Source organism: Podarcis bocagei, assembly GCF_964188305.1.
Source record: "Podarcis bocagei genome assembly, chromosome: Z".
In the NCBI taxonomy this organism is placed as follows: Eukaryota; Metazoa; Chordata; class Lepidosauria; order Squamata; family Lacertidae; genus Podarcis; species Podarcis bocagei.
In genome coordinates, this window is record NC_138140.1 from 32045471 (window position 1) to 32058603 (window position 13133).

Consider the following 13133-nt stretch of genomic DNA (forward strand, 5'->3'; position numbering starts at 1 on the left):
GTGTACTGTGTGAGAAAGTAGGAATTCCCCCCCCCCCTTGATATTTTCCATTGGTGGGATATTCAGGACAAAGTACTTGTTCAATACAAATCAGATTTTTGAAAGTATTATATAGCTTTTTATCAACAGAAATGATACAAAAAATCACAAACATAATCCATTCACACTTGAATTCAAATCTGTTATCAATAAAATGGAAGAGTGGAAGAGAATATATTTGCTATAGTAATAATAATTTATTATTTATACCCCGCCCATCTGGCTGAGTTTCCCTAGCCACTCTGGGTGGCTTCCAATCAAGTGTTAAAAACAATACAGCATTTGCTATGTGTTGAAATGGATATTAATAGCACAAACAAGTGGGGTGCAGGGTTCTGTCTTGTTCAACGTCTTTATAGAGCTACTTGGATGAAGGAGTTGAAGGGATGCTCATCCCATTTTGAAATCATCAGCAAGTTTGATGAGCATCCCTTCATCCAGGTAGTTCATGGAACCTTCTAGAAAAATAGCACTGGTACTGCTCTATTGTGTCTTGGTCTTCTGTGTCTAGTTCTGTGTGCTGCAATTTAAGGATACTGACAAGCTGGAATATGTGCAGGGGTGGATGATCAAGGGCCTGGAAACCAAACCTGGAAACCAAACCATTTGAGGAATGGTTGAATTGGAAATGTTTAGCCTGGATAAGTTGAGACTGAGAGGATATACGACAGCCATCCTCAAATGTCTAAAGGGCTTTCACATGGAAGATGGCGCAAGCTTTGTTTTCCCCTGCTCCTGTCTAATGGACTCTTGATTAAACATTAGGAAGAACTTTATGATGGCAAAAGCTTTCAGAAGTTGGTATGAGTCTCCTTTATTGGAGGTTTATAAGCAAAGTTTGGATGGCCATCTATCACAGTAGCTTTCGTTGAAATTCCTGCATAGCAGGGGTTGGACTAGATGACCCTTGGGGTTCCTCCCAACTTTATTATTTGATCTCAGTGAACGTAATTAGTGTGTCGAGGATTATAGCCTAAAATACTCTGGGTTCAGTGTGATTAGCTGTTTCCCATTTTCAAATGGGAAACTCTCCAGAAAAGGAGAGCAACAGCGCCATCTTATGCGTCCGAAGCCCAGCTGAATATTCAGCGAGGCTTGGGGTGTGATCCGAAGGCTTGCCGACTTAAAAAGCAAGCCCACTGGGTTCCACAAGGCTTACTCCAAAGTAGCCCTTGGTTAGGATGGCAGCCGCGACCCCTTTGCCAACCGCTGAGGGGACAAAAGATTCCTTAAAGGGCTGGCCAGATACAACCGCGGCGACGTTTAAAAACGAGTTGGGGGAGCAAGAATCACGACTTGTACATGAGAAAAAGCGAACGGTAGAGAAACTCAGCTGTGTGTTTTTTGTGGGGAGGGGGACACCTGCCATGTCTTTTATTGCCTCTTTGAAATAACCATTCGACGCGTTTTGAGGTACCAAACTCAGTTATCGTTTATTGTAACGGTGCTGAAATGACCTGTTAAGTTCCCGTGTTTTTTTTGACTGGGGCGGGTTTCGAGATCAGAACTCCTGCCGTACCCACCCACCCCCCAACCCAAAAAATCAGGTCGGTTATTTTCCATCATTTTTTTTTCTGGGGTATCGTCAAGACCACATCACCTCCCCTTTCTGGTCAGCGATGGCGTGAAGCGACGGACCACCGAGCGCTCGCGCATCCTCCCCCCTCCCCAGTCACTGCAGTCAATCCAGGGCGCCTCTCGACTGGCTTTTGTTTTGCTTGGGCTCCCCCCTACCCCCCGCGCGCGACAACTAATGGCAAAGAAAGTACTGGCATATAGAAAGCCTCATTCGCTTTTGCTACGCATGCTCTGGACACCGGCGGCGGCAGGGTCTCAGAAGATGAGAGAGATGGGGGGGTTAAACAAGATGAGGGGGGCGCGCAAGTGCGCGCGGTTGATGCTTGCGCCTGGGTGACGTGTGTTCCAGCTGGTCGCGAGACTGCTGGTGGTTGCGTTGGGGGGGGGGCGAGGGTGAAGAGAGAAAGGGAGGGGGGAGTGAGTTTGCGAGTGAGCAGGCCGCGCGCGCTCCCGCCCGCCTGCCGTTTCCTAGCCCTAGCCTGTGATTGGTGCAGGCCTCGGACCTGGCGGACCCTGAATGCCAGGCCCCGAAAAGCGACAGCCGAGGCGGCCGGGTCCTCGGGCCTGCACTCCCCACCCGCTCGGGCCCGAGCCCGCCAAGCGAAGGTGAGGAGGAGAGCGGCGGCGGTGTGGGGGGAAGCGGGGAAGGGGATGTGCGCTCAGCCGCGACAAGGGAATTGAGCAGAAATTCGATTTTATTTTTTAAAAAACGGGGAGGCGGCGGGGGAGGAGGCGCCAGGCCGCATAGGCCCCGGAGCAGGCCGCGCCCCGAGGCCTACAGGGCCGCTCATCTAAACAACCGCCTTCTTTTTATTTAAAAAACCGAACGAAGCAAAAATACGAAGCGTATGAACCGGGTCGCGCCTCACAGCCAGGCGGCCGCGAGCGAGCACTCGGGCTTCTCCCCCTCCGCATACTGCTCGGCCGGGGCTGTGGCCGGGCCCGAAGGCGGCCAGAAAATGGCGGAAAATAAAATGGCGCCCGTTGCAGCAGAGAAGCGCAGCTCGGCAGAGGCCCTCGTCTCCCTCCACCTTACAGAAGCTCTTTAAAACACGCGCGTACACACACACACATGCCCGCCCGCCCGCCCGCTAACTGACACCCACCCGCTGTAGCAATCAGACAAACCGTCCTCCCTCTTGCGCCTCATAGTGCCGCGGGACGTAGAAGCACGACAGAAAAGGAGGGGGGGGGGGAGAAGGAAGCGGCGGCAGTCCGGTGAAGACGAGGCCCGACGATTCGGGGAAAGCGTTGCTTTCCCACCTCGCAACTCCTGCTAGGGGAGCTGTCCCTGGTGGAAGCCGCCTCCCGCCTTCCCCGAGAGAGTCTTTTGTCTCCCACAGCCGACGGGCCCCCTCACTGCCGTGCTTCCTCTCGGGCCCCGCGCTAGGCACCGCTGGCTCCCTGCCCTCCCTCGGCCGCGCAACACCGCCCCGGGGAAGGATGGGTACAACCCCACCCCCTTTTGCCCGACTCGGGCTCCAAAGCGCCGCTTTATTGTTTGCTCATCACGGGCGCTGATTGGAAGCGAGAGGAAGAGGAGGGTTGTGTGTGTGTGTGTATGTGTGTGTTTTTTTGTGTGTGTTTGTATATAGTATGCGCGTCTCCGTCCCATGCACGCGCATTTCCCCAGCTGTCTGTTGCGCGCTGAGGAATAGCAAGCTAGAAGCCTTATAGAAATGAAGCATATAAATTTAGGTAGCAAAGCAACGCGCCTTGGTCTCGAACATGTGTTTTTGATTCTCATAAGCAGTCCGATCTCCTCTGCATGTTTACTTTTAAGTTCAGTTGGAACTCACTCGCCCGTGTGCTTTAGTTTTGCAGAGCTTAGCCTGTTCGGGTTTACTGGGAAATGATTCAGAAAAAATCCCAACCCAATCTTTTGACTTCCTTAAGATGCTGCAGATTTATGCTATAAACGTCAATGGCCTAGAGCCTACTTCATCGGATGCATATGATTAAAAACATCTGATCTTGTGTTCCGCTGCAACAGACTTTTTTTGCTGTGGGAAGTAAGTGCAGCTGAGATTCAGTAGGGCTGTAGACCTAGATTTCTTACTGCAAGCAAGCATAGTTTATTTTTACCTGGGGAAGTATAATTTTGCATCTACAGTCTTCATTGGGTAGGTCAAGTCCTTTTCCATATATGTTTGTCCTGGACATTTCCATTTGTATTTAATTGTACAAAATGCCTGGTTGTACAAAATAATTGTACAAAATTTAGGTGTTTCTTTATTAGCACCTGTAATTCCACACTTTAAAAAGAAATAAACAACCATCTGATGTTTAGAAGACATCTGAAGGGAGCCCTGTTTTTAACGACTAATGTTTTAATGCATTTTTATCTCTTATTGGAAGCCGCCCAGAAAGGCTGGGGAAACCTCGCCAGATCAGATGGGTGGGGTATAAGTAATAAATTATTATTATTATTATTATTATTATTATTATTATTATTATTATTATTAGTGCCTAATGGCAGCTCTGTTGACTTGGTCCTGCTTAGCTCATCTGCTGTGCTGGTTGGGAGAGTGGTGAGTGAGACAACTGCAGCTGCAGCAGCCACTTAAAAAAAACAACTACCTGCAAACATTTGCTGCCTAACAGCTGAGTGACTCAGAGTTACTGCTGTTGACAGGGATGTGGTCTTGCCCAGGACGGACTCTATATGCCTTGCAAAAAGATGGACCCCTTATGAGTGGAATGCTTGCAGTGCTATTTATTGCCCACCCTGCAATTTCAGTACCCAGATGTGGCCCTTTAACTGAAAGATGTGCCTACCCTTGCTGTGGACATTTCTTAGGAGCAAGCCCCCATTGAACCAGGGCTAGCTCCAGGTTTTTCTGAGCCTTGTGAATATGACTTTTGGTGGGTCTCCTGTCACTGTCATACGCTCTTCTCACATATAAAAATGAAGCAACACATTCACTTTTTCACACAGAGGGAACACTTGTCCTGATCTGCTAGATTGGGTACTCCTGCGAGGTGGCACTCCTTTTCATACAGTACTGAACAAGGCTATTTAGGCCCTGCTCAGTTAATTTTACCTGTAAACATGCATTGTTGGAAGATAAGGGGAAATTATCTTTTGTGTGCATGGTCAGAAGATTGAGGTATAAATAAATATGTCATAAGCCCCTGAAATAACTTAGGTGATATTTTCCATTCCCCCAAGTTACTCCTTGGGATGTGGGCAACGAATGGATGCCTTAATTATTCAGCCCAAGGCAGGTTGCTACTTTCTGCTCCACAAGGTTAGAGCATGGTTAGTAAAACGTAAGAGGAGAGCCCTGTTGACTGGACCATCTAGGCGCCATCCTTTTTCCTCACACTGGCCCACCATGACTAAAGGATGATTAGAAAGGAAGGGTAGGGCAATCAAGAAGATTCCAGTTTGTCTCATTCAGGCACAGTCTGAGCAGATGGGATTCTGGTGAACATAGGCACAAGTGTTAACAATGCTGAGGGATATACCATGCGTTGATTCATACCTGTGTGAGGTGCTACACATTCCTTTTTTATGTAATAATACATTTTATTCAATTTTAAAAACTTAAACACATTAACTTCAAATTCAAGATATGTTTCTCTTGCAAAACAAACAAGGTGACTTCCCACCCTTACCTCTGTGGTGTTTTTATTGCCACCCATATTCTGTTGTATTTTATGTCAAACTATATCTAATACATGTTTCCTTTGTTACATTTATTGTCATTCTCAATCCACTGCTCATAGTTCAAATCCTGTCCGTAATTTTATTTGAGTATAGTTTTTTCTCAAATACTGTGAAAAGGGTTTCCATTCTTCAATAAAAAGTTGGTCACTTTGGTCTCTCATTCTCAACTTCACCGGTTCTGCATAGTACTTTAGGTTTGCAACCCATTCCTCTTTGGCTGGGACTTTTTCTTCCAATTGTGCACGTATAGGATTCTGGCAGCTGTTATTGTGCAGGTATGTTTATGGACAGAGAACCTGAAATGGTCTTTGTTATGTGGTGGTAATATTATTGCTGCAGCCTTGTCCCAGTGGCCTTACACACCTGTTTATGACTCTTTACTATTTCACACTCTATAAATGTGCAAAAACTGCAACAAAAATCCTTAGCTGTCAAAGCACAAAATATATGCATTCATTATTTTATCTCCCCTGCCCTACCAGGAGAGGCTGGGGAGCCATGCTGATATTTGCTCTTGGTGTAAAGTCTAGTAAGGAGAAGATGCACACATGCACTTGCTAAATATGTGTGCACTGAATTCTGTATGAAACACATTCTGAGATAGTTATGTTACTACAAGAAGTAATTTCTATTCACTTTCTTTTCTCAGTTCGTGAGCATAGAAGATTATGGATCCAGGTGGTGGAAGTCTTGGGTTGCAGACACAGGAGTCCAAAATGCCTCACACTATGATTATGCAGGATTTTGGTAAAACAACAACAAACTTTTATTTTTAACTTGACTGTTTACTAATCACCTGCTGTATATTATGAATGAATAATGAATGGCATGGGTGCAAAACATGGCATAGATAGTAGGAGAGGAGCCTGAGAGTCGTTGTACCACAGTGGGTGGCTGACACTTTTGATTACCTCTTCTGCGTAGCAGTATTGCTGGCTTGCTGCCTTAGTAGATCAGAGGCATGGGGAATGTGTATGGACTGCAGTATACACAATTGTTTATAATATTCTTGTATTTAAGTTTGAAATAATGGAATCCGCAATATTAGATGGCAGTAGAGAGTTAAAATTATTTTTTAATTAGTTGTATTCCATATACTAGGGAACGCGGGTGGCGCTGTGGGTAAAACCTCAGTGCCTAGGACTTGCCGATCACATGGTCGGCGGTTCGAATCCCCGCGGCGGGGTGGGCTCCCGTCGTTCGGTCCCAGCGCCTGCCAACCTAGCAGTTCAAAAGCACCCCCGCGTGCAAGTAGATAAATAGGGACCGCTTACCAGCGGGAAGGTAAACGGCGTTCCGTGTGCTGCGCTGGCTCGCCAGATGCAGCTTGTCATGCTGGCCACGTGACCCAGAAGTGTCTGCGGACAGTGCTGGCTCCCGGCCTATAGAGTGAGATGAGCGCACAACCCTAGAGTCTGGCAAGACTGGCCCGTACGGGCAGGGGTACCTTTACCTTTACCTTTTATTCCATATACTAGGGAAGCAATTCTGTAACTAGATCTGCCAAGATGAGTGGGTTAGGATCCATCAAATCTTCAGCTCATCCAGGAGATTCCAGCACAGCTAGGTTATGCTGGTTTAACTCTCTCATTCATTGCACACCAGTTTATCTCCCCCGTCGCAGCTCAGCTGTAACTCAACTGACTCACTTGAGCCCAGTGGATCTTAAGCTGGCATAAGTCTTGTAAAAGTAACATGGTGTGTGCAGAATTAGAGAGACTTAGGCTGGATCGTACCCTGTTCAGCTCAGTCATGTGATCTGGCATAAGTCAAGCTAGCAAAAAAGGTACTATATCTCAAAAATAAAAAATTGTAAGGCTTGTTTTCTCTCTGCCAGACTTAGGGCAAAATAAAAAAATTCCTTCCAGTAGCACCTTAAAGACCAACTAAGTTAGTTCTTGGTATGAGCTTTCGTGTGCATGCACACTTCTTCAGATACACTTCAGGTATCTGAAGAAGTGTGCATGCACACGAAAGCTCATACCAAGAACTAACTTAGTTGGTCTTTAAAGTGCTACTGGAAGGACTTAGGGCAGTAACTGTGCTCCTGAATAGCATTTGAATCTGGTGTAACTTTACATAGGGTTAACTTATACTGGCTTGCTTTACACCAGCTTCTTGTGTATAGAATTGCTCTATAACAACCTAAGCATGTATACTCAGAAGTAAGTTCTTTGAATGTACTGATTTTTAATCTCTAGTAGGTGTGTTGTACTATAGCACAAATACTTGCCAAAGTTGAACATTATATGCATAATGATATAATTGAACAACTTAACTGAATTCCTTAAGCATTGGGTAATATCTAGGATAGCACAAGAGGGTGCCTTCTCCTGTAGTGGGATTTCTCTTTTGTCTCTTCACCCTGTGGTCTTCATGTGCACCCAAAATATGATCCAGAGGGTTGGATGACTCTTTGGAGCAGATCTTGGGGGCTGGAGAATAGAAACCAAAAACTTCATTGTGGTAGTGGAGTTTTGTTGCACAAGCAAGCGGACATTATTGAATGTCACCATTTTTTCTGAATATGGTTATCAAATATTTCTAGCAAAACCTCCCCTTCCCTTCAGAAGACCAGACTTCACATGAGCTACTGTCACCTATCCTACCTTTGGGGAGGATAGCTCAACAACAGAACACTCTCTTAATATGCCCTCCTTAAACTAAAATTAAATGTAATGAAAGGTAGGAGAGTAGTTTGTCTGACTGCATTCATTCTATGTATTTCTTAGATGCATAGTATTGTTCTACAGCAATATAACTATTAATACTTTATCTCATTTACATTTGTTTCATAGTGGCTGGAATGGCTGGTACTGCTCACATTGATGGAGATCATATTGTTGTGTCAGTTCCTGAAGCTGTACTTGTTTCCGATGTTGTCACAGATGATGGAATAACTCTTGATCATGGCTTAGCGGCTGAAGTTGTCCAAGGACCTGATATCATAACCGAAACCGATGTTGTCACAGAAGGGGTGATAGTTCCTGAATCTGTCTTGGAGGCTGATGTAGCTATTGAAGAAGCACTAGATACCAGTGATCATGTTTTGACTTCAGATCTAATTACAGAAACTGTTAGAGTTCCTGATCAGGTTTTTGTGGCTGATCTTGTTACGGGCCCTGATGGTCATTTGGAACATGTGGTACAAGATTCTGTGTCAGGAGCAGATTCTCCCACAATGGTTTCAGAAGAGGTTCTTGTAACCAATTCAGATACAGAAACTGTGATTCAGGCAGCTGGCACTGTTCCTGGTTCTACAGTTACTATAAAGACTGAAGATGATGATGATGGCAAGAGCACATCTGAAGACTACTTAATGATATCTTGTAAGTTAAGGTTTATATGGCATTTGAGTCTGTTCAGACTAGAAGTGATCCAGTGATGAGAGGTTATGAAGTATAATTGGTTGTTAGTTTGAATATAATTTTCCCAATAAAATTTTGGAAGAAATAGCATTACAACCGTAAAATACTCAATACTGCTTAAAAATGGTTTCTAGTTAGTAGCGGTAGGTGGCTAGTGTGCATAAATCTTTATCCAGTTGTACCCCTCTGCTTAAAGAATACTGTTGGATCGAGAAGAGGCTTCCGTGAGCCAAAATGGAAATTTCTGCAAATTCCCCTTTCTCCTGCAATTATTCACACTTCCTACTTCACCAGCTCTCTTGAGCAGATTTTGGAGGAGTTGCAGAGGAAAGAGAATTTGAGAAAATAAATTCTACCTTCCCTTTCTGCTAACAGAAACCTCTCAGATCAAAGAGCCTTCTATCAGCAGAAGAACACGATTGGATAGAATACAGCTCACAGCGAGATTTTGTTTTCACAGTTAAAGAGGTTTATGGGAACAGTACAACATTCTAATATATATATATTCTTGGAACCATGGCTGGGAGGACTTGACAATTCTTATGAAAGAATCTTCAAAAACAAAACAAAAAACTTCCATAGCAGTGCACATACAACACTTCAATTCTTTGCATTCTTTAGAGCACATTTCCAAATGGAATACTTCAATGTTAAATAAGTAGACATTTTTAAAGGTTAATTTAAAAAAAAAACAAAACAAAAAAATAATTTTATAATGGGCAGTTATGGGAATTAGTGGCAATACAATTGTACCTAGGATCCCGAACGCCTTGCAAGTCTAACATTTTGGCTCCCAAATGCCGCAAACCTGGAAGTGAGTGTTCCAGTTTGCGAACATTCTTTGGAACCTGAACGTCTGACGGGGCTTCCGCGGCTTCTGATTGGCTACAGGAGCTTCCTGCAGCCAGTCGGAAGCCATGCTTTGGTTTGTGAACGTTTTGGAAATCGAACGGACCTCCGGAACAGATTCCGTTCGACTTCCAAGGTACATGAATTGAAGATCAAATAGTAAGAACAACAGACTTGTGGCATCTTTAAAGACTTACAAAATTACCATGACATGAGCTGTGGATTATGACCCACTTCATCAGATGCATGCAGGGTTTTCTGAGCTAGAAAGATGTTTGTCTGTGTTGCCCTTAAGGTGCCACCAAGACTCTTTTGTTGATTTTGCTGCGGGAAACTAACATGGTATGACAACTGTTACAAGGAAGACATCAGTCTGTGTAAGCTAAAAAAAACCCCCACACAAATAATGAAATATCTCTTTGTTTTTGTTTTTTTATGTTTGTGATGTTCAAACACCCACAGTGGATTGCTAGCTCTTGATCCATATGATAGCCCTGCATGCACAGTACTGGTAACTGCTACCCACTGCAGCTGTTCTTTAGGGGTAACATAATATTCCACCACCAGCTTCTTTCAAAAATCTGTTATTTTATTTAAAACAATTTCTAAACCACTTAAAATTGAAAGTCTCTAAGTGGTATACAAAAATGCAGACATGAAAACAGTAAAAACAAAAAGTATCATAAAAACAACAAAAAAACCTAGTAATAACAGGGTCCAATCTTATTCTTATTGCTTACTACAGTATAGTAGGTTGACAACTTTTTCGTGGTGTCACGCCACTTCCCTTAGCAAGGATTCCACCACCAGTAATGTCATCACGGCAATCTGGAATGGTAGTGGAGTTTCTTACAAGCAATGTTTAGATTCACATTGTGGGTCATGCTGCAGACCACATGTTCAGAAATTATTCTTTGAGCCATAATATGGGTGGCTAAGCCACATCTCGTATGCTGGCCAAAAGTTACCTAGTCCTGCAATATGGTGCTGCATAGTTTGCTAAAATTAAGAATACATTCCTCTATTGAGATAGAACCTAGGTAAAGCAAATTTAAACTTGCTTAATAAAAGCACAACTGTAAAACTACGTCTCATGGACTTCTGTGCTTGGTGTGAAATCACCAACATAGTGTATGCTGAGACATCATATGAATTGAGAGCTGGCAATCTACAGTGAATCTGAACATCTCACATCTGGAAACAGCTGAAAAGGTAAGTTAGAGGCGGCAAATATTACCCTTTTTCTTCTTTGGTAAACAGGCTTTTCTGCAGAATTTCTCTTGCAAACAATCCCTTCACAATTATTTGTGCTGAGAGCAACAATATAATATAACTGGAATTTACAGAATTTATTCAGTTTCTTCCACTAATGGGTTTACTATGTGGACCAGACCAGAAAGTAATAGTCCTGCAGCTATCACTTTAAAATGAAAATTTTGGTGAGGAGAGTTGTGGGATTATTAATGCATGAAACTGAAATTTCTTCATTTAGTTCATATCTATATAATTCTGATGATGTCTGTGCAAATCTTGTTACACCTAGGTATATTTTGTTGAGAAAGAAGCATGGGTTGAAGGAGGAATCCAAAGGGTGCATATTGAATGGAATTGACATAAGTAATTAACTTAGATGTCAAGCTATGGTTGATCGATACAGTACATTTCTATAATGTCTGAAGTATTACACACACACACACACACACACACACACACACACACACACAAAATATGGTAGCATCCCTTAAAATACCTTGCAAGAGTTGAAAAATGTGAGCACGTTTGCGACATTTTTATTTGACCCCTTGTTTCCAATATTTTAAGCACCTAACATGTCTCTATAACAAGGGCTTTAAAAATGGAAAAACAACAGTGTGATAAATTAATCTTTTGTAACCACTTGTGAGGTCTACCCGAAAAGCAATATATAAAGACCTTAAATAAATAAATAAATATAACACAGAACATTGATAACTACTTCAGAAACAGTATGTTATTTCCTGACATCCTGTGATTCCAGCTGAAAAGCTTTCTTTTCAAGCAGCTGTTTCCAGTAAAGTTTAACAATGTAATATCTACTTAGAAGTAATCCTGTCTGAGTTTAGTCAGGCTTACTTTCCAGTAAGTGTGTGTAGGACTGTATCCTAAATGTCTCCTCTGTTTGCATCCGACTAAATCCATGTCACTGTTCCACATTTTTAAGGCAGCATGTGTGGGAAAGAAATGTTAGTACAGTGGTACCTTGGTTTATGAACTTAATCTGTTCTGGAAGTCTGTTCTTAAACCGAAACCATTCTTAAACTGAGGCGCGCTTTCCCTAATGAGGCCTCCCGCCGCTGGTGCCCTTCCACTGTTTGGATTCCGTTCTTAGACCGAGGTAAAGTTTGCTAACCGGGATACTACTTCCGGTTTTGCTGAGTTCGTAAACCAAATCGTTCTTAAGCAGGACTGTTCTTAAACCAAGGTACCACTGTACTCCCTACTGCTTGAACCACCTGAACAGGGAAGAGTGTTTTGTCTGCAACACTAAACATTCTAAAAGCAGAAATTACTATATTCATTTAAAATATCCTACATTGCAGACATTTTGTGACTGGATGCAAACTTTATTATGTTTAAAGAACTTTGTTAAGCAGGTGTTAATTTGTTGTGTGGTACACACCTTTGAACCATGGATGATCATTTCAAGATACTACTTCATTATTATATTGCCTGTTGTAATGCTGCTGCCTTTCAGGCAAGACTTAACAATTTTAAACAGAAGTGTTTGGGAGAGAGGTAAGTTATGTGGTTTTTTTTATGTGTTACAATAATGCTGGTAGTAATGTTTTACCTGAAGGTACTATTTTTGTGATAAGAACATTTTTCCCGGCTTCCCCCCACCCCCACCCCATATAGTTACTATTTGATAGAATACATTTATATAGGATAAAAGGGCAAGAAATGGTGAAGAATATAATTACACTTGACCACTGGAATACTTCAGTTCTTATCATCAACTCAGTGACTTAATGCCTAATCTCATCTCATGCATAAGTCATGTACTGAAATTTACAGAGGAGAATTATTATTTTTTAGGAATTCAGCAACCTCATTCACCATATTATGGCTTGCTAGGACTATGCAAACCTGCTTGTTTCAAGAGAGGAACTTGTACCTCCTTTGCTTCTCCTCGGTCCTTTCAGCATAGAGTGGTATTGTCAGGGAACTGCCATCAGAGCATCAGGTGGTGGAGGGACTCAGGCAGGATGAAAGAGACTCAACTGCTGAAGCAGGGACCAGCAGGGGGAGGAGTGGGTCTCTGAGGGAATGCGAGCAGGAGGGAGGGCTCAGGGAGGCTTCCAGCGAGAACAGTGGGGAGGTATCGGAGTCTCCCATAGGGAGACCCATACCTCGCAGGAAACTGTCACGCCGTGAGTCCAGGAGACGCGTTTCCGTTAAGGAACTTCTTTGCTGGAAACGCTTCCGCAGACAGCCACTGTCGGACTCTACTAGTGACTAGAGCAGACATGTCTGAGGAGCTCCGTCACACACGGAGGTTTGTGGGGGCGCACAAACTCTGAGGGAGCACGTTTTCACGCACAAGCAGCTAATCAAACCCTCACAGCAGTCCGACAGTCTTTGTACGC

At 43.5% G+C, this 13133-nt stretch overlaps 1 protein-coding gene across 8 annotated transcripts in view; it reads left to right on the forward strand.

Moving 5' to 3' along the window:
* Positions 1 to 1184: 1184 nt before the first annotated feature.
* The window catches only part of ZNF711 (zinc finger protein 711), a 30436-nt gene continuing 18487 nt past the window's right edge, over positions 1185 to 13133 (forward strand). For 4 of the 8 annotated variants that reach the window (XM_081180138.1, XM_081180135.1, XM_081180136.1 and 1 more), the window contains exons 1-3: positions 1423 to 2223; positions 5940 to 6037; positions 8089 to 8619. In XM_081180138.1, coding sequence (XP_081036264.1) covers positions 5959 to 6037; positions 8089 to 8619 — 610 coding nt within the window. In that variant the 5' untranslated portion in view covers positions 1423 to 2223; positions 5940 to 5958. Of the gene's footprint in view, positions 1359 to 1420; positions 2224 to 5939; positions 6038 to 8088; positions 8620 to 13133 lie in introns of those variants that run through there. The other 4 variants (XM_081180139.1, XM_081180140.1, XM_081180134.1 and 1 more) reach the window with 3 other exon arrangements.